At 43.2% G+C, this 22123-nt stretch overlaps 2 protein-coding genes across 20 annotated transcripts in view; one reads left to right on the forward strand and one right to left on the reverse strand.

Annotated features, from left to right (window-relative positions):
- The window catches only part of dync1i1a (dynein cytoplasmic 1 intermediate chain 1a), a 69558-nt gene extending 61153 nt beyond the window's left edge, over nucleotides 1–8405 (forward strand). For 11 of the 14 annotated variants that reach the window (XM_085262862.1, XM_085262869.1, XM_085262864.1 and 8 more), the window contains 2 exons: nucleotides 3270–3395; nucleotides 7635–8405. In XM_085262862.1, the coding sequence (XP_085118988.1) occupies nucleotides 3270–3395; nucleotides 7635–7745 (237 nt within the window). In that variant the 3' untranslated portion in view covers nucleotides 7746–8405. The remainder of the gene's footprint in view (nucleotides 1–3269; nucleotides 3396–7634) is intronic. The other 3 variants (XR_014890473.1, XR_014890472.1, XM_085262863.1) reach the window with 3 other exon arrangements.
- Nucleotides 8406–8473: 68 nt separating this feature from the next.
- slc25a13 (solute carrier family 25 member 13) overlaps nucleotides 8474–22123 on the reverse strand; it is a 55387-nt gene continuing 41737 nt past the window's right edge. For 5 of the 6 annotated variants that reach the window (XM_085262857.1, XM_085262855.1, XM_085262856.1 and 2 more), the window contains 5 exons: nucleotides 19242–19382; nucleotides 15826–15964; nucleotides 10493–10651; nucleotides 10195–10285; nucleotides 8474–9466 (listed from right to left, as the gene is read on the reverse strand). In XM_085262857.1, the coding sequence (XP_085118983.1) occupies nucleotides 9280–9466; nucleotides 10195–10285; nucleotides 10493–10651; nucleotides 15826–15964; nucleotides 19242–19382 (717 nt within the window). In that variant the 3' untranslated portion in view covers nucleotides 8474–9279. Of the gene's footprint in view, nucleotides 9467–10194; nucleotides 10286–10492; nucleotides 10652–15825; nucleotides 15965–16645; nucleotides 16742–19241; nucleotides 19383–22123 lie in introns of all 6 variants that reach the window. The other variant, XM_085262860.1, reaches the window with a different exon arrangement.

The raw sequence follows: 22123 nt of genomic DNA on the forward strand, positions 1-22123 counted from the left end.
GCTAACATTTCTACAACCTCTCTCCAATGTTCAGGGAACCTCAGGACCCCACAAACCCCGTCCCATCATCCTCCCACACAGTGTCCCTTCGAAGGGGAACACAGATGTGCCGGAGACCATGAGCAAAGCCCCAGCCCTCAGTCCACAGTTCCATGAAAAATAATAATAATGATAAAAAAAAAAGAAACTTCAGACCAGGGGCTGAGTTTCGCAAGGCTGTGGGGCAAGCAGTTATTTTAAGACGAGTGCATTTAAGGCCACTGGAGGACACGTCATAGTATTAAACAGTTTGCAGACAGTGTTATACAGTGAGCAAAATAAAAACACAGCTTATTTTTCTTTTAAAGGTCGCACACACTTACAAAAAGTGGAATCAGGGTTTTTTTTGTTTTGTTTTAACACACATGTACAATAAGATACAGTGTAAAAGTAGGGACGCATTGACTGAAATTCTGGGCCAATATTGCCATTGATGTTTACAGTGCTTATGGTTGGGATATATTCTGGTACAGGTAAATTGCAGATTGAAGTCACCTGAGGTCTGTTTTCTTACCAGTTATGTGCATAATCCTAGCTCCGATGTCTGCTATAGGACAAACATGTATTAGTCAGCCAACAAAGGTCAAAAACATTAAATCTTTATTTCTCAGGAAGATGCTGTAAAACCTTTTGAAAGGAATCCGATATAGGTCAGTGAGTCAGTGAAGCTCACTTCTGAATGATGACAATGATTCGGAGATGTTGAGGATGTGCCAAAGTGTTGGTAGCGCTGCTGTTTTTGCTGCTGTTAGCTTGATTCTGATGCTTGAGGGAATGTAATCAAACTGTTTATTAGAGGGAAAGTGTGATTTCTAGGACACTTCAGCCTAACATTAGCTGGGATGTTAGCTATAATGTTAGCTTATAACCAGCTATTGTTGTTGTCAGCTGTCCGGAGACGGGAGGGTCGCATGTGTAATCTGCTGACAATAAGTAACCGGGATAATGTCAGGAATAAATCAGCCTATTTATGCACGTTTTTGTGTGTTAGAGTTCAGGAGATGAGGCTTGAGATGTTGGTAGCGTTGTCTCTTTCCTTTCCCTCCTCCTCTGATAATAAACCATACGTATGATCCTTCGAATCTTTGCTCTGAAGACGCAGGCACAAATTCAAATGTCCTTCCATGGACACGAATAGCCACGACTACTTTTTCTCCACAGCCTCCACATATGGAGTCCATGTATGTGGCCAGTCTCTAGCCACATATTTATAACGCTGTTAGTCAAAAGGGAGATGTCCTTCCCAGCTACTGTATTCAAATATGGTGGGAGAACATGGCGGTTTCCACAAACCGCAAAGCCACTCCTATGTATTTTTAATGGATTAATTATACGTTTCTGAACATTAGTTTGTTGGAAGATGTAATTACAAACTATTCAGTGTATATTTCAGAGTACAGTGTCCCTTTTTCCTTATTATGTAACATCGCAAATTTACTGACTGTACCTTTAATCTAAGCTAACTGTCATGGCTGCAGCCTCATATTTAATGGACAGATGAGCATCAAACTGTCGAGCTAAGAAGCAGAATCCACATTTCTTAAAATCATACTTTGTTACAACTCTGGGAGCAGAGTGGGCACCAAACCTTTGATCACTCGGGTAAAAGTAGAGATAAAAGGATCCTCCTTTCTCCTTCTCTTTTGGTTTCCATGGAGACAACACCTACTCTCCATCCTCTCTCATAATGTTCTTTCACTCTCAGCGTCTCATTTTCTTCAGTCTACGTACATAAATAAAATTGGATTTGGTGTCGCATCTCTTCATCTGCTAAGCCCGTTACTCTCAGCCGGGTCCATCGGTAGCTGAGAGTCCTCCCTCCCTCTGCAGCGCAGATGACAAGTTTCCCAGGCTTCCCTCAACAGCAGCCTTTTCACAGACAGAGGAAGAGTTCATTATCGGCGGCCTAACTCGACTAACAATGTGCTTTATGAGAAACATTTGCTCAGACACACACACACACACACACACACACACACACACAGGCGGATGTATCGAACACATGCGCGCACACTGCCTCGCGCGCAGTCTAATAGCAACAGGCTTCCATTGTTATCGTCATATTAAAAACACACAGGCATAACGACATTAACAGAGCTTGCGCGGTGCGCCTGGTTCTCATTTCCAGTGCGCACACGTACGCGCACGCATGCACAACCAATTTAGAGCGCTCAGTTCGGATCCGCTCGTGCAGCATGCGGTTAGCGCTGCTTTCAAATACGCAGAAGCTCTGTGTGTGAGGCGACATGATGCCAAGGCCTCTGTCTCCACCGGTGACATATGTCAGACTCGCCTGCCGCATGTCAGGAGCAGTTCATGTAGACTGTGCACGTGGCTTCAGGGGGTTCTGAAGGTGCAGTGTGAGCACTGCTGTTCACCCACAACAGCAAAGTGAGTTATTACACTGTAAATATCCTGTTGTGTCTACAAGTTGTAATTTGACAGCTTTGTTTTTCTTACCGTCTCGTATAGCTGGATAAAGTGGCCCTTTATAAATAGTAAATTTGCTAAATTTGACCATAATGGTATAATGCTTCCATTTACCAATAAACTATAAAGGGAATCGTTTAAACAGCGATTATGGTCGTAAAAAATGAGGGCCGAGAGGCATGATTTATGCCTAAATGTTTACTTCACTGTATTTTCCTTTAAAATCAAAGGAATATGAGAGGAATTTAAGACTAAATTACAAAGTCACTCATTGACTTTTTTTTTCTTTTTTGAGGAATAAAATTCCCAAACACAAACAGCAGCTGTAACAGAAGCTGTTTGTTAAGTGCTCTGTTTAACACTCACGTTTCCATATTGCTGTTTATTTGTTTCCTGTTGATTCGGCCTGTTCCTTACCACAAAAGCACGATCTGATATCCCTGTGCTGGTGTCGATCCTGGATCGTCAAAACTAACGTTGGTCCAAAGTTCAACATTGCAACTGACCAATCACATTGTGATGTCAGAGTTTACCAGCACACCAATCATATCCTAACCTGACCTTAACCACCTCCTTTTTTAAAAAGATTTTTTCATGAGTGAACATCGGGAGGTTTTGGTCGCTTGCAGTGTTAAACCTCGAGCAGCATTAATTTTGATGATCAGGAACATAACCAAAACCATCTCGGGGATAGCAGACACACCTACGTGTTTACACACCACATTTTACACTCAGTTATCCGTGAACTGTTTGATTTGTTGTTTAACGGTGTGGGTTTGTTTGAACTCTTTGCCTGCCAGGTACCCACTGCCAGCGTGACCATTGAGGGAGCTTCAGCACTCAACAGAGTCCGCTGGTCTTCAGGAGGGAAGGAGGTGGCTGTGGGCGACTCGGAGGGTCGAGTTTGGATCTACGATACAGGAGAGGTACTCGAATTAACTGTATAGCTGACATGTGCTTACACGTTACTTAATTAAGACATTTATAGAATATTTGTGGCAACCTAAAAAAAGTGCAGGATAATGATTACAGAGTAATAATCGTAGCATTTCCAGAAATATTACACTCGGTTGTTTCTCATATGATGTTAAAATTTTGGCAGTGTGCTCTCTGGGCTTTTACAAAAAGTCTGCTGAGTTCATTTTTTTAATTCACTTTGAGTGCCGTGGTGCACGGAGCCAGGAGTTCTCGTGGGTTTAGTTTTCAAACAGTCAAGATTTAATTACCGCCTAGGTGCCAAAAGCTTGAGTGAACTGCAATGACCAAAGTTTATTGCCACATAGAGCGATTTTTTTTTAGTGCCTGAAATTTAACTTACTGATCTTTTTAAATGGATAATAGTTAAAGCTCATCACAAACACCTCTTTTTCACTTTAATTCTAAACAAAAACCCATCATGTGGTGAAAAAACTTTAATCATCATTTTATAAATATATACTTGCTTATGCTGTGATTCATGTGTGTTTGAGCCACTGACATTATTGTGTAACAGTAGAAATAAGGTTGTTTTTTTTTCAGTAAAACCTGCACATACAAATAATTCATCTATTTAGGTCTCGTTCTTCAGTGTATAAAGCCCCCACTAGGTTCATCTGAGTGAAAAGAAACATTCACACTCTCCGGATGTCTCTGCGACCTTCAAACCAAAAAGTTGATTTTGGAGATAAAACTGACGTTTACATCAGATCAGTGTTTAGAACACAAGACGGCATTAAATGTGCCATTAAAACTATATACATTGGAAATACTGAGCTAATGACATTGAATCAAAAATCCTTTCTTTGCCTGTTCTCTGGAAATTTGAGTACTTTCCAAATTCCTGTGCACTGTCTGCAAACCTGAGAGTGGAAGATGAGACGATGATTCAGTAAAACATTGATCAGCTGATCAGCTGAACTTAGGTGCTCTGTAGCGCTGCCGTGAGTCGCATTTGGTAAGTTAGCATGAAGTCTGTCTTTAGTCCTTGTACTTTTTATGGGACTCTACTGTAGACAAAGATTTGATGTAGCCTGGACTTGACCTCAGTGAACACCTGAGTCATGTGTAGCCACTCATTTCAGCAAGGCGTTACCAATGGGTGACATCACAGTAGCTCCGCCCATCTTTTGTTCTGTGTTTCTACAAATTGAGTCACTGAAGTGGAATTCATGGTTCCACATTTGTGTCAGATTAGTGAATAATTAGCAACCAATTAACACATTTCCTTGAACTGGATGAGAACAATATGAGAGTACAGAGAGAAGAAAGAGAAACACAGTGGACAGTTTTCATTGTTTTACACACTTGATGTGTAAAACACACCTATTCTTAATACGGTCGTTCCCAACGGCTGGAATTTCTTGGTTTTTCAAATTTTATGTATGCAAATAAACAGATCTGCATTTTTTGACAGGGACATTCTGAACACAAAAGTGTGTTCAGTGTGTTATTTGTCACACAACAAGTTTGCATTTGAAGCTAAGCTTAGCGAAGCTAAACGACCAGAGCAGTCAACAGTACTGGTTACTCTGCGTATTCTGGACACTGCCCCCTTGTGAATGTACACAGCAACAACATTGGATCCCTGTAGGACCAGTGCACAAACACGCCTTTAACCATCCCTCATTTAGTTTATGTTTTTAAGGAGGCAGAGGCCAGTGTTAGTAAATCTACCCATAATTTTAAAAACAAACAGTTTAGATGGTTAAAATCCTGCTTGGCGATGTGTGGTCCTGCAAGCTCCACCCACAAAGAAAGCAGCAACCCGTAAGCAACCATAAGCAGGGGGGTGAGGGGTTAAGTAATTTCCCTAGACCTTTATTTAGATCTTTCTCCCTGCTTTGTTAAACCCCCTCAAAAAGGTTCCTGCAGTGGAAATGTTTGATATTTTTGTGCCCCATCTCTTTCATGTGAAACGGCCTCCACGTGACACTGCTGTCACCACAAAGCGGCCAGCCCGTATGTTCTCTCATGTTTAGAGAGCTCTGGTTAGGATCCCAAGTGAGTGCAGCCTAGCCTAGCCGCTCGGCTAATTTTAGCATCTTTTTTTTTTGTTGTGTGGTAAACTGGAGAGGGGCTGAGCTGGTGGACTCCATGCTGAGTTCATGGTAACCATGAGAGTCATCAATAAGAGCGAGCGGGGCTGAAAGGTTTTATGACTCCAACAAGCTAAGAGTTTGTGTGTGTGTGTGTGTGTGTGTGTGTGTGTGTGTGTGTGTGTGTGTGTGTGTGTGTGTATTGTGGGTATTAAAGTCACTACAAACTCCCCCATACAGCTATAACTGGGAACAGCATGAAAAAAAGAGATGGCCAGCAGTTTCATCCAGAGAGCTGTGGTCCTGGGACTTAGAGCAGCCCTTTAGAGTTTTCCAGTGCAGTAAAATACCAAATACTGTTATTTCTGTTTTATTTTACTGAGTACAAATGAGAAAAAACTGTGTCATCAGAGATTAGAGCAGTTTTTATTAGGACCTTACTGGTATTGCTCTGTTTTTCCAGATCATGTTCCTCAGCATGAAGCATTTTGAAGCTGCTGCTGTTTAAAAACCTGACTTCAGCCCAGCCAGCCGTGTTTCTGAGCCTCTTGTCTTGCTGCTAACGCTGAAGTCACTCAGGCACCAAGTACACAACGATCTGCCAGAGCCCCCCGCTGTGGCCAGCCCAGCCCCTTGGGGGGTGGTTCAAAATGGCTGTCTCCCTCTTCCTGGTTCCCGATTAATTACAGCCTGGGCAGGCAAAGCGGTTGCAGGCATCTTGGGTGGCGACTTCAGTCCCACTCACTCTGACTCCTCCTGTGCACAACTCTAGCAAGACACTTTATGAGGAATAAAACACAGTTTGACATCTCATACTGGCCTCATGTTCTCTTATCAAACACCAAAGTGAACCTGTGACGCTCATAGTTCTGTTCTGAATGCTTATACAAACACAGGCTTCAGACTGCTCTGAATACTCTGTTTGCAATGATTATTTTTACCTTTTTGGTCAGTATGATGCTGATGTGGTGATGTCACGGCTTTGGCTGTGAGTACAGAAGCGTTGCTATCATAGATCAGCATCATAGGCCGTGCTTCCAGTGACAGTATCTGATTGACCAATTTGATGTCTCAGCAGCAATTAAATGAACTATCAATGAAATTATGGAAAACATTTATGGCCCCGAATATTGAATCCATGTGATTTCATTGATGACTTTGCCTTTAGAGCTCGGATGTGAATTTCTTTGCTACTAGGAAGAATTAGTGATCGCATTGATTTTCTGGGAACTACTTTGGATCATTAAGCAGTTGTACAGGTTGCCTTTCTGCAAATAACCACACAGGTCGTCTCAGACTGACTGCAGTGACTCTGAGCAAGTGACAGGCTTGTAATAATAATTGTCTTATTTTAGATCACCAACACGTTTATATAAGCTTGCACTGATGACTGCAACTCCTCTCTTTGCAGTAGGGGACTCGACTCAACTGGTTGCCAGCTGGTTGTATTGTGGTTCTATTCCTATATAAAAGCAAGGTTGCTGAGCTCGTGTGTCACGTTGTAGTTAAATTAAGCCCTGCATCAACTACGTCAATGTTTGTGGAGGAATTGGTTTCAGATCTGTGGGGTTGTGGGTGCAGGCTGAATGTGAGAAGTTAATGTGAACTGCTGTGTATTTGCAGAGCAATAGCTTTGTAAATTTTTTGCAGATGGCACCTGACAGCAAGTGGTTGCCGAGCTGGTTAAAGGTCGATCTGTGGTCATCTCTGGCTCCATCACAACCGATGAGCAGATGTCACCTGTCCAGTGTTAAAACAACTGAAGAGAATATGAAAGCTTCTCAGACACCGAAACACCGAACATCTGTTTACCATACTTACAGACACGCGGTTAAACTCTGGAAAATGATCACGGAGAACAACTGCTTTATCTCATGTTGCTTGTTCATGCTAAAAGTAATCTGCCAGGAATTTATGGGATTTTATGACATCGTTTTTCCTTGTGGAAAAATCTGGAACCGGGAGAAGCGTGGATTCTCTGTGGGAGTCCTCTATGTTGGCACGGCCGCTGTTCCAGCATCAGTACCAGGATCTGATGTCAGCACAGACAGATTTATTGCTCATTTCCTTCCGTTATTAAGTCATGCTGTGGTACCCGTATAGTGATGTACGCGATTTCCCTCACACCGTGTACCTGTGTGGTTTTTACAGCTTTCGGTGGCCCACACGGACGACTGGGCGCGCTTTGCCCGTACGCTGATGGAGATTCGTGCTAACCGTGCTGACGGCGAGGAGGAGGGGCCTATGGAGCTGGCTTCATAGAAAAGAAAGACTCCAAAACCAAAGTGGGCGGATCCAGAGACCTGGTGTGCTTCTGCTGGTGTCAATGTAGCATGTGCTTCTCACTCACTTTGAGTTTTGTTTCTCCACGTTTATGTTCCTCTCTTGTTTGTTTTTTATTGTACTTTTGCATTTCTAAAATCAAATTGTACCGATTTGTTGTTATTTATTCGTCCAACGACTTCAGGTGATGCGTCGCTTGCAACTCGTGAGCCTCCAGTATATAAAGAGCAGCAGTCTGTTAGCCTTATGGAGGTGTGTGTACTGTAACAATGCTTCGCACTACTGTAAAAAAATAATAATAATGGAGCAGGTTTCATAGACTAGTCATGTTTCGTTTCCATGTTCACTTTATGTTGTGCTTCTTTTTGTCTGTAGTAAGCCTGCATGCAACGCATTCCCAAAATATTCCAGATGCAGAAATGTGGGGTTAACATGGAGCGAGGTTATCACACATGGAGCTGCTTTATGTCAGTGTTCGAGTCGATGCGTCAGAAGCTGAATCGAGTGGTCCTCTGTACTCAGTGACAGCTTCAACTGTATATTATTTAATGAACTGTGACGATTAATAAGAGGTATATTGTAATTCAGAGTGATTGCTGTTCAGCCTGCTAATGTTGACTATTAAAGCAGAGCCCAGGAGCCGCTGTGTTGCTTTCATTTCCACCTCCAACCAGGAAGTAGTACTGCAAATAAAACCTCCACCATACTTACTAATACAAGTGTCTCTTTACTCCGACCACACATGTTGCTGCCATACGTTCAGTAAGGCACAATTATTACACACCACATGTAGCTCCTACAGTCTCTGCACCGTACAAGTTTAAATACAGAGCCATGGCACACGCACTCCTTCATATATTTCCACATCTGCATACATTTAGACCTGAACCCAAACATCTTGACAGCGGTGAACATTATGTACGGTCACAACGTTAACGCCGCGCCTTTTACATTCAAAACTTCTTTCTCTGGTCGTATTCTTCTGGATTCATTCGACCATAAATCGACACACAGTTGAAAAGAGCAACTCAATCAAAACAGACGCACACATATGAAAATATGTCTGGATTTCTAATATATACAGAAGTGCCACATTTACTGTATTTTTTGTGTGTAGCTGGTTTTATGATCATGTGATTAATGTGCTTTTGGTTATAAAGCAACACAAAAGGAAGACACTGGAAAAAGCTGCAACAGTAAGTAGCCACCGATATTTAAAGAAAGTGTTCAAGTGTATTTGTGCAAGCCCTTCTGCTGCTGTGTGCATACTGTGTACGAGTTTGGAGTGTAAACCTAACTAGTATAACACAACACTGTGAAACAAACACTGCGTGAGCCCTGTAGCAATTACACACTTTGCTAATCGGTGAGATCGCATATAGATGCTTTTATACAATAATTAGAACAAAATAACTTCAAATACTGTGAAAACTAAATGGACCTGATAGTTTCTCGGTGCTTTACGTATGAAAAACACTTCAGCTCCCCCCCTCAAACACACACCCGTGGAGGTTCAGGGGGTGCTCACGTTGGAAGGGGCCGCTGCCGTCGGCACCGTGTAGCGTGGGAGATGGAGTCCAAACTTGCTCTCGATGCCAGCGAATGTGGCCACGGCCAACCTGAAGCCTCCGATGTGGTCGGGGTTGGGCGCCGGCAGGCTGATCCGAGACTTGGGGGTGGGCTCGGAGCCAGCCGGCTTTCTGTGGTGTGTGGAGAGAGAGAGATGGAGGAGAAAGTGAGGGACATGATGAGAGAGAGAGAGGAGCAAAAAAAGAGGTAGAGACGAGGAGAACGGAGGGAACTGTTCAACAACATAAACACTGCAAACTGTTAACGCACAGGGGTTTTATTATCATCATTATTAAATCTTAAATTAATATTATCATTCGAAACGCTGTTCGCCACAGAAATAAACAATCTTAATAGAAAATCAAAAGCGGAACGGCTCAACGGTTCTCCCTGAGAGCAGAACTAAATCAAATCCCTCAAAGATTTCACGCCGCGCTCTGTGAATCGCTGCCAACACAGACAGCAAGAAAAGGATCTGCTCGGGTCCAAACCGCAGCGAGCTTTCACTGGATCTGCAGCTGATTTTGTGTCGCTGTGAGCGAGCGGGGAGAGAGGGCGCTACATGGAAAACGAATGAGCCGTCCGACCGATGCGTGCTGTCCATTAAAAGGAGGCAACCCAAGTTCCCCAACGGGGTTTAGAGTGAAGGAGTGAATTATTCTTGACAGTGACCTTCATGAGAGGAGGATGAGGCTCTTTGAGTCCCAGGAGTGGGGAAACGACACGCTGAGGTCAAATGGGTGCTAACAAAACTTGTGTATTTGAGGAAACTGTCAGAGGGACTGTGTGACATCACTGTGTGCTTGCATTCAGGAAGAAAAAGGCTTGTTATTGTTTCTGTGCGGTTGAAGATACTTACGGTCCTCCAAAGTCGATATAAAACCAGCGCTGCAGGAGTTCATAGGTCACCAGTGTCACCCCAAACTGAGGCGAAGAACGAAACACTCGTGCTGCAGTGGAGAAATGTGTTTATTTTAATTAATAAAGACGCAATTTACACAAACGCAGAACCAGATTGGTCAGTTGGTTTGGCCAAAATCATCTCTGAGACGCAAGGAGAGTGAAAGTGTCTGTTTATGCTTTATGTCTTATGATCAAATCAATGTAAATCTATTACAAGAATTGTGTTGTAATTGTGTTTGACTCCATGAGCGTACCTCCAGCTCCTTTCCAGAAAGCGCGGGGCCCCTCTTCTCTGAGAATCTTCCAGAAGCAGTCCATCAGGCCGCTGTAGGTGGTCTGGCCAGCACGCGCTGCCACCTGTAACCGTGTCTTGATCACGTCTGCCGGGGTCACCAGAGAGGCGGCCGGCATGCCTGCAGAAAGAACTCGAGAGCTTTCTAAAAGGTCGGAACGTGTTTGATTCTAAACAGAGCGCACAAAATCCAAAATCAGGCCCAAACAAATGAGATGATGTGCAGAAAGCAGCCATCAGCGATTTATTGAAATCTTGCATATCTTTGAAACCGCATCTCATCGAGTGGATTTTTAGCCGTCTTTGTTCCCCTTTCTGAAACACGTCATCTTGGATCTTTACCATCTTGCAGTATGTCTGCAGCATACATACACTATACACAAGTAGGGGCCAGCTCCTATCACTTCACCATCAACCAATCCAGGCCATTATTTAATCTCTACCTTTTTTCTTCCTTTCCTCTCTCTCCCACTTTTCCTACAGCCGTTTGAAAGAGGCCAGACAATGGACGGTAATGAGAGAAATGCACACTGTGCCCCGTGTGCCGCTCAAAGTGACTGGCTGACTGAAGGGAGTGACTGCAAGGCCCCCACTCCAGCCACTTCACTCATGAATGGGCCCAATCATTGATGGCTCGGTCATTACCATCAACTGCCCTCTTGACGATTTACTCTGACTTCTTGGTTTTTGTAACGGCAAAACGAGCTATTCAGCAAGCCTGATCAACTCGGCATTAGGTAGCCGACTGGCACCCAGTGGAGACTGACCACCTGCACTGAACTGAGGAGAGGAGCAGAGAGGAGAGGAGGGGAGCAGGCAAGACGTCTGAATACATATGTGTATATACATATCTACACACACATAAAACTGACTATCCTGAGACCTTTAATTCAGATAAAGGTAAACTTTAAACTTTTAAAATCATTTGACAGAATAAAAAGAGTCTTGATATACAGATGCGGAAACAGAACTTTATCCAAAATTTAAAAAAAGATAAACCATGATGACAGCATCTTTATCTCTACAAAATGTAATCAAACCAAATCCCCCACACAGTATGGGATCGACATGAAAATTGCATAGAAACAGCAGAGGTGTAGCTACAGGGGGCCCCAGCCCTCCCTGAAATTTTATTACCTGCTACTAGGGATGTTCAAGAAACCATACTGCCATGTTTTATGGAAAGAAAACAAAAACAAACAAAAAAATCATTGCAAATCAACTATATAATGTTATATAATATAAAGTCTGCAAAGTTTAACTGTTTAAGCTTTGAAAAACATGACTGGTTTTATATTCACATTCACTAAATCCTGAAACCTGACCCCGAAAGGATCAGTGAGACACTGCTCTTCACTTTTACAGTCATAACTAGACTGGATTTTGAGAGCAGCTGAATCTTGTGCTTTACTTTGCAGCCATGTCTGCTAAAGCATTACTTCTGGAATTAGAAGAACACCCTGCTCCCAAACCAAATATCCCACTAGCTGTGATCTGGTTCTTGGTCCCTTCTGTGCCATCTCACTTAAAAAAGAAATCTGCAAGCATTAGAGACAGACAGAGCTCATGGGCTGCAAAACAACAACAAACGCAAAGAAGTGTTTTTGCGTAGCTGCACACATGAGCAACAGGATAAAGGACGTGAAGCAGGAAAACGAGAAAACTGCAGTGGACTTCTCTAACCTCAAGACCTGTGGCTGTGTGCCACTTATGTAAAACGGGAATGTTTCCAAGCTTTAAAAGTCACGAGAAAAATCATTATATTTGCAAGCGCTTTAGCTACAGTATCTACAGTAACTTGCTAACATATCTAACAACTGTGGGAGCTAAAAGAATCTCCTGACATAAAAACATGAATAATTTTCACCAACTAAAAGCAACTTTAGGCCTTAGTCGCATACTGTGTGCCTGACTGTTTTCTCTGTCTTTGTTTTGAGACAATGACGCCTCACACTTTCTCTTCACTTCCTTCCTCTGGAAGAATCTGCGTATTTTCCAAATATTTTAAATGATCTTCACCTTTTTTACTTAGTCTTAATGGCTCAGTCAGACTAGAGTAAAAATAAACCTTGGTTAGAAAAAGAAATTAGTTGTAGCAACCAGCTGACTGCAAGAGAAGACAGGTGGGAGGCAACCTGTCTCCAAACCATCGCAGCCTGACTCAGACTGACTGCAGTCACTCTCAGGTAGATGGGCAAATGTTTGCAAATAACTGCTGCCAGATTGCCAACAACACGCTGCAATCAATCTGAGTCAGTCTGGGTTGATAAGTGCAAATCATCTGCACTGTGTCTCTTTGCAGTAGGGGGCTCAAGCCAACTGGTTGCAAACAAATTTGTAAATTTCTGTTTTAATTCTCTGAGGTTCTGGGTGGAGTCTGAATGTAATTAGTCGGTGTGCCTTTATATGTAAGCAGACAGCAACAGATTTGCTAATTTTGCTACATTTGTCACAGTTAATTGCCGTATTATCACAGAGAGACAACCTGCCAACTTGACTCCAATCAAGTGCAAACTGAGAGCAGGCTGTCTTATCGATGTTGATGCACCAAAGTGGCTTTTGAGACAGCGCTGACTGTGAGCGGTTGCCGACCTGGTGTCCAAAGCAAGGTTCAAGTAAAACATTCAATTTTCTGCCGGGAAACAATTAATATTCCCGCCATATTTCACAGTGACAAAACAAGCGAGTGGATATTTCTTACACCCCCACAGCTCGGCCAAAAATCCCCTCCCTCCAATATTTATCCCATTCGGAGCTAACGCGAGCTGGAGATGTCCACGCTACATTCTTCACAGACCAGAGTAATGCCTAGCTAAATAATGCTGTACAAACTGAGCGTGTAATTCAATTTCCTGTGCTGACTGTAAAACACTAATTGCCAGAATGCTGCAACCGCTGATAAATATATGTGAAAGAAGGATGATAAATGCGTCAAAGCAATGAAAAAAATAAAGAAGTCATGAGGCTCGTTTCAGTCTGTGAGCCGTGGCTGCCAGTCTTGCGGTGAGAAAGTAAAAGTTGGAAGCGAGGCAGGATTTATGATTTTTTTCCATGTTGCCTTGCATCAAAAAGAGAGTGCTGCTGACACATCTGAGGATTCAAAATAAATAGTCAGCCGTTCATGCCAATGCTGTAAAGCTTTTGAACTTGGCAGGGCTGTTATTAAGGATAAATCAAATATTTAAGCCTTTCTTTGGTTAAATCATCTTTTTATGCAATGGATAAAGCTCTTAAATCATAACTGATTGTTTTGCTGTTCCAGTTCTCCTACAGGCAGGACGGGACTGTTCACCCTGCTTCTTTAACAGAGCAGTACGCGCGACCATCTTTGTGCATGTGCATGCGTGTACAGTATATGACGACTGGAAAGCCTTCATCCCGGCCCGGTTGGCTGGCAACCGAGGCGCTTCCCTACAGCACAGCTCCAGAAACCCCAGTCCCCAATCACTGAGCTCTAATTAGCAGTTACCGCCATGGAGCCTGCGGTCAAAGGCTGCCTGGCTCCCAAACTCCGAGCTCTGCTACTGTTACTGCGGGCTCGCGGACGTCTGAAGCAAGAGCAGAGCGAAACCTGCTCTCGCACTTTGTTCGAAACGGCCAAAGATTTTATTTCATAAATGTCAGGGCTGTGCACATCGCATCGGGGGCAAAGCTTTTAGCCTTTCGGGCTCGCTTGGAATGGTCAGTCACTTTATAAGCCAAAGCACTGGTTTTCAAGCCAGGGGCAAACACTAAAAGGCTAAGCTATTAAAATGCAACATGGGACTGTGTAGACTAAACAAATGACCTGCAGAGAACTTGCATAAAACATACCATCTGAGATCCAAACAGTAATGGGTAATGGCAGGTAATAAAAATGTATGCTGTACTGTAACATGGCCGGTTATAATGGTGGTGTAACAAGGGGCGATCCAACAGTGCTGTTTTACAACTTTACAGAAACTGCAGTACATATTTATACAATATAAATATATACACTCACCAGCCAATTTATTAGGTACACTTACATAGCCATTTTCTAGATTCCCACACACACAGCACTTTAGCTGCACACCCTCACACTCTGATGCACACAATGATGGCTGCCATCTTGCCCGTGGATACCTCAACACGCACAGTAATCTGCCTGAGTGTACTTTCACCTCCTGGAGGACCCAGGGGTCAAACCACTGACCTTACGTTAAGTAGATGACTCTACGGCTTAGAGTCAACAAGGTGCTGGAAATAGTTTCACCACATCCCAAAGGTGCCCTGGTGGCTCGAGATCTGGTGGCTGTGGAGGTCATTTGAGTACAGTGAACTCACTGCAATGTTCAATAAACCAGTTTGAGATGATCTGAGCTTTGTGACATGGTGTGTTATCCTGCTGGAAGCAGCCTGAGAATATGTATGTACACTGTAGTTGTAAAGTGATAGGATCGCTCAGGTAGGCTGTGGTGTTTAAACAACGCTGAACTGCCACTAAGGCGACTAAGATGTGCCAAAAATATTCCCCACACTATTAAATCAACACCAGCAGCACGGACTGTTAGAAAGCTGCATAGATCCATGCTTTCATGCTGCTTATGCCAAATTCTGACCCTACAGTCTGAATGTCATAACAGAAATCAAAGCTCATCAAACCAGGCAACCTTTTTTGAATCATATAGCATACACGTGTGTATGTGTGTAATATGTAATCACATTGTATATTGTCCTCTGATAGGAGTGGCACACAGTGTGGTTATTTATCTGCATACTTTGAGTTGTCGTCACATTCCTATCAGCTGAAAACTGTCTGTCCCTCCTCCTTTGACCTCTGACATCAACAAGATATTTTCACCCAGAAAACTGACGCTCACTGGATATTTACTCTTTTTCAGACCATTCTCTGTAAAAGAGAGGGCTGTGTGAGAAAATCCCTGCAGATCAACAGTTTCTGAAACACTAATGCTCAATCTGAACTTCAGCAGGTCATCTTGACCATTTTTACATGTGTGCATGCATAAAATGTGTGCCAGTAAGTGCTTACTATGCAATACATATACATATAGATGCAGATCTGTTTGGAGGTACACCACATGTGCAGGGGTCAGACATTAGACACTCTTCATTTGACAGTGGTAGACAGTGATTAAAATATATTAAAATGCACATACAGCAAAAGCACATATAAAATCAATGCTTTCTATTTTAATTCAAGCACTCTAGCCTCTGATCTTATATACAAACTACTTTTTACCTCTAAATTTTATACTAGTTTGTCCTTCCTTTTATTTTGAAGTGTAAAGGCTCCAGGGGATGGACGTACTTTACCTGCCAGAGCTCCGGCAAACAGCATCCTGGCTGGCCCTATTCTTCCATCCTCCTCAGTGAGGTAAGCCTTGGTGTGGGCGTAGCAAGGGAAGTAGATAGCCGAGAAGGGGATGTCCCGCAGAAAACAAGCCTTGGAACCCTAAAAAGAAAGTTAGCGAGATACTTTGGGTCAAAACACCGGGTTAAAAGTTGAGCTCCCAGAAGGAGAAAACAAAGACAAGAATAAACACAAAGGGGAGCAAAGAAAGATTAATGAAGCTCAGGGGATTTAAACCTTGATTTCTGGCTGAGTTCTCTGAAAATAAATTGCAATTTCTAGCCACAAAATTAAACAATCTGTTCCTGAATCACATATCCAAGCATCAACTGATGTTACCACCGTTTAAGCTACTTCCAAAAGACCCCTGCAACTCATGAGGCAGAATGAAATGTGGGCCGAAAACATGGCAGAAAAATCATGTCTCTCCATATGCAAACGATCAGTGCTCTCAGCGGCAGGTGAGGGGGCGGCTCCAAACGCAAAGCTATGAAAAAGAAAAAAAAAACCAAAGCAGAGGAAGGCAGACTGGCTGGCGAAGATGGATCCTTGTCTGCGACTGTAAACAGCACTATATCATCAAGCCTATAGAGTTTCCTGCTGTACTTTAAACCTGCTGGCTCACTGCCAGCTTTTTGACACAGCAGCTACAGTCAACAGAAGGCGTTTAAAGACCTCGCCAGAGTCTCCCTGTTTTGGACAGGCTTCATTTAACTCCCATGGGATAATCCTTTGGTTCCTCCCTGACACATACACACATACATACAGAGGATTGGCAGATACCTGGGCTATCTCTTTCCCTCTTTTTCTCCTCTGGCACTGCTTGTTTGCCTGTCCCTCCTGGCCGAGGCCCATGTGGCTGCTGAAAGCCTCGAGATCCTATCGAGGCAGGACAGACAAGCAGCGTCACAGGGACTGGGGATGAGAAGTTTGAAAAGCAGGTTTAAGGTGTTCAGTTGGGTAATGCACTGGTGGACCAGAGACAATGAGCCGCTTTACAGTAGTCCTTTAATACAGAGGTGAAAATTAAATTATTATTTTAATACAAAAATAGAGCCCGACCAGTATATGGATCAACAGATTATCGGTTGATATCATCAGTATTATCGATAAAGGTATTTACAACAAGTGATAAATAGAATTTTTTTTAAAAAAGACGAGGAAATAACACCATCCAACAATTTAACGATGCTGCATAGTTTCTCCATCAGGGGGCACTCTACAACTTTCCTGTTGACAACACACATGCGCACACAAACTTGTTGTAACCATAAAGGAACTTTATTTTTAAATTCAAGTGTCATAATATTTTAGTGCTGACTACACCTAACAAATTTCAGGGAAACAGGATTTTGAAATCTCCAAATATCAGTCCTAAAAATCTGATATCGGTCAGATTCTAACACGAAATCCAAAGCTCTTACGTTACTTGCAGGTAACGTGATATACAGTAACTTCACATACATGAAACATTATCTGGTTCGATATCCCTACAGTGACAGCTTCTCCCACGGATGAATGGTGGCGCTAGAGCGTTAGTAACCATACCAACTGGTAGCTCCACCAGCTGAGGGTGAGCATCAGGATAATTACCCTGACAAAGGCAGCTCTGTGCCTGGGTGCAGCCCCTCCGGAGCCAGCCCGTCTGGGGCTTGCAGGCTGGAGCGCGTCTCCTCCCCACCTCTCCTCCACCACCACCATCGCCGCCAACACTGCTACTGCTTTCTCAATGCACTTTGTCTCCTCTCTGTGCACCGGGAGACGAATGCAATTAAGTATGTGCACGAGCATGAACACATACATGCACTGGCACTGCTAACACAGCGTTTGGCGGCATTTTCACAAACAGGTGAATGGAGACAGCAGCTATGTGTGGACACACACCTCACGGTCATAAATTACCACCCAAACACGGTGACAGGTAGACAGAGACGTGAGGAGGCTCCACGGTCTTTTACAGCCTCGTTAACAGAACCCAAAGGTTTGTTTGCAAGTTGCCACAGCAGCAGACGCATGGACCAATCACTAAATAAATAAAAGGAATATTAAAGTAATAGTCTAGTGCAATAAATAATCAGCAGACATATCTGAAAAATAGTTTACTACCTGGAATTTAAGGACAGACATGCTGCCACACACCAAAACAAAAAAAAGTGTCATCTTATTTAAGTAAAACATGACTAATTAATGTAACCACAGGTATTAGATTGACATTTTCACAGTTGATTGCGTTTACAGTTGAGGTAGAATCTCTCCCACCAAGCTCCATTAGGACTTATTTATGTAACTCAATTAGACATGCTCTGTTTCACCCCCGGGACTAATGTCCCTGTCAAGCCAGTTAAGCTGCTAATGTTAGCGTTAGCCACAGCTCATTCACTGGCTCCCCCCAGCTCTTTCTGCTAACATCTCACTGCTTCAAACAGACCAGGGTTAGAAGTCCAAATATTTACAGGAATAGTAATTATTGAAAAAACAGGACATACTCTTTGTAATACAACAAAGATTGCTAAATTAGCAACAAGTTATATGCTCAAATAGTACACTATAATTTTTAGCCTTGCGCCACTGAAAAATACCAATTATGGCAATTAAGGTTAAATACAGCTTTTAGCATAAATTGTGCCGTTTGTGGTTCTCAAACAGACCACAATGAATTGTCAAATTAAATGATAGCTGATGTGGGGTAAGGTAATGCGTATAATTGAACAACAGTTAATAGAAAAATCACATATGATTTAGTCACAACATTATTAAGGAACAATAGATTGTTGTGAAGTTGCAAGGCCAATCAAAAGAGAAAAGACAATCTAGGAGCAAAGAAAAACAAATCAGCCCGAGTTTCTGTCTCTTTCAACTGCATCTGAAGACGTACGAGTTTTAAATTAAAAAAACAAAAAGCTGAATATCATCCCTTCTCTGTCTTGGGAATGATCTCGTGTCTTGTGTTATAATGAACTTACAGATCATTTCTCTAGTCTACACACCGGCAAGTTTGAGTGCGACAGACTGACATAAAACCGGGACTTTCAGATTCTCCTCCCGAGCTAACAGATCACTGTACACACATACTGTAGGCAGCTCCAGTGTGTCCAGTCCACACAAACTACACCGTGACCTTAAATGGGTCCTCAGCAACATTCACTTGAGGGCTTTGAAGAGCTTACTGCAGTAAAGAATTTACACCAGAAATCTCATGGAAACTTTTCATAGACAAAGACCCATGTAAGAATATTTTGATCATTTACACCTTAGTGTGGACCTGAATTAATGACCCTAATCTTAAGTATATATATTTTTAAAAAGCTCCATATGAGGACCATCAAACAAAATATATACTAACTACACCTTCACCTCTCATCACAGAAGTCTTTCCCACCTTGTAAAGCCCAAAGAAGCCCAGGTCCCTGATGACCGACAGAGCGCTGACCCTCGGCCCCGTGGTGATCTCTCCTGCCACCTGCAGACGGATCTTTACTATCTCCAGAGGGTTTGTGAAGATCACCTGGGATCCTCCAGCCTGGAGGAACACATAAAAAACACAAACAAAGCGAACTTCAGAAAAAGGGAAACCCTCACTTTAATCGCTGCAAATTAAACCCAATTTCAATGACGGCTTTGTCTGTGCTTTAACGTGAGAATTCAAGTGTAGCCCCAGATCCACTTAAGCGATTTCATTTCAACATAACGTGCTGAAATAAAAATCATTATGAGACAAAACTGCTACAATTATCTGGCTTATGATGTAATTTTAGCAATGTTGCAGCCTCAGCAACCAACTTCAAAACAAACATGGAGAGAGGAGGAGAGTACCAGGAATATCCAGCTGATGCACGCGAGTCTGTCAGCTGTTTGTCTTCATCACCCAGACCCTGCGGGGACTCCGACCTCTCTTTTTCTCCCTAACCTCTCTTTTCACATCATCCTCCAAACCTGTACTTGTGATGGTGGGCGGGGGGGGGGCACCACCACAGCAAGTTCAGGCTGGTTTCTGTGTCTTTTTGTGGTCAGCAGTGCTTTTAAGTGTATAAGAGGTAGCTGCTGTGAAGGAGTTGGGGCAAGACAAATGGTTAGCTGTGCAGTGGGGGGAGCATGGCGGCCTTTCCAGGACGCTTCGAGACACTGGGAAATGGAGACAAGATTTTTATTTCTTTTCCTTTTTACCCCCTTTCACCAATTCTCCCCGTTTCTTTCTTTGACCTGCTCTCAAAATGATCTCTCTCATCTTGTCCAATATCGTCCGCCTCTGCCAACGGTTGCCAGTGGTTACCGAATCTACACGCAAAAGGGCGGCACATCGCAATTAGATAGCAATCGGTTGCCATGGCGCCACTTCTGTCTTAAATAGGCCTGGTCTGTTTGTTGTTGTTTCTCTCCCTTTCTCCCCCTCCTTCGTTTTGCATCGTTATGAATGATGGATTGTGCTCGTCACCTCTTGCCTTACGGGAAGCTGCAATCTGCAAACGTGAGCACCGTTTTTTGCTTTGAGTCCCCCGGCTTTAAGCATTACCACGTACTACTTAAGAGGAGGGAGGGAGGGAGGACAGACAGAGAGATTATAATCGTCTCATTGAAGGTGTGTGTGCAGCTGCTTTTTTTAAACAACACAAAGAATAATGGGCTACAGCTTCCCTTCCAGACCAAGAGAGCGAGAGAGAGAGGGCTGTGAATAGCAAGAGGGCTGCTGCATCTCACAGCTAACTCTTTATGACTTGTTTTATGGAAATAACCTAGTTGATTACATGCTGGCTAATAGCGCAAGCATTAAGAGGCTATTGGCCCCGGCCCTTAGCAGTGCTGGCTGCTTCAATTGGATTCAAATGAGACTGGAGATGGAGGAGATAGAGATGTTGTTTATTCGAAATGGGTAAACAACAACACTGTTCAGAGAGATGAGCTGACAATTAGATCTGACAACATGAGATAAAAAGGAGTGGTTGAGGGTTTTTTTTGGTGCTGTTGAACCACCCCAGAGTCCTGCATAACTCTGGAGGGCATGCGGAGAAGGAAAAAAAGAGTGAAATGCACAGAAAATAGCGAGTCAGACAAATAAACAAAAGGTGCTAATGAGAGAGAGAAGAGGAGCAGTCAAAACAAGAGAAGTGAAGGAAAGGTCGAGACTGAGGCAGAGAGGTTGAGGGTTGTGATTATGGAGTGACAGCGTCGGCAGTCCTCTGATGATTCCCAGGTAATTACAAGGCAAGGTGATCCTCGGAAACCTGGGACGTCAGCACCTTATGCACGGATCGCAGCTCCTTGGCCGTGTGTGTGCTGGAAAAGGAGCTTAGTAAAAGTTTGAGGACCCGCCCACCATCAACCCTACACACGTACGCCGACCACGCACTTACACAGGAGATTAGCACCAGCTAAACCCCCCCCACAAAAACACAAAAAGAAAAAAAAAGAAAAAAATGTAACCACAGTCTATAAATGATAATCACAGCTTCATTTGTTGCCGTGGCGTGCGCATGTTAGATTCACTGATAATGTTTTCATAACTCATGTCAGGCCTGAATAAGAAACTCATTAAAAACCACAAACGCAAACTGTAACACATTCACAATGAATGGGAACAAACAACCCCGCTCCTCCGGTCAGCAATGACCCAGCAAGTATTTCGTGTAACTTAAGTCCTGAAACGCAGGCCAGTTACTGCCAGATAAGCATCCACCCAGCTCGGTAAACGGAGCATGCCATTCTTACCAAATAATCATTAGAAACTGGCAAACCCGCACCGGAGCTTAATGGTGCTGAGCCGCAGGTTTAAGGACAGAAAAGAGGAGGAGGAGGAGAAGGAGCGTGAGAGGTGAGAAGAGAAAGAAAAGGGACCTAAAAACCAACACTTTGGGGCAGATAAAGATAAAGATACTGACATATGAAAAGTTTTCTTCGCAGAAAGCAAACATATCTTCTCTTTTTCTTTCTCGCTTCTCCTTTTTTTCATCTTTACAGACTGTGAATCTGAGGCCGACATCGTGGTCCAAACCAACACTTTCACAGCTACCAAATGATATAAACAGATTTCATGTGCTGTGGCTGGAGCCTCGCTAAAACAGGGTTCAGGGAGGTTTGACGTCTGTGTGTGAGTGTGAGAGCGTGTGTGTGTGTGAGGGCAAAACGGAAAAGTGAGGACACTTTTTCACCCCTCTTCAAAGAAAAGTTTGAGGGTTTGGACTCGTTTTTTAGGGTTAAGATTAGGTTCAGCGCTATGTTAAAGTTGGGGTAACGAACTGATTTGTTAAGGTTAGCATAAGGGGCTAG

Source organism: Mchenga conophoros, linkage group LG22 (genome assembly GCF_057382185.1).
Source record: "Mchenga conophoros isolate Kocher_MC1m ecotype Shallow Benthic linkage group LG22, M_conophoros_male_GT1.1, whole genome shotgun sequence".
In the NCBI taxonomy this organism is placed as follows: Eukaryota; Metazoa; Chordata; class Actinopteri; order Cichliformes; family Cichlidae; genus Mchenga; species Mchenga conophoros.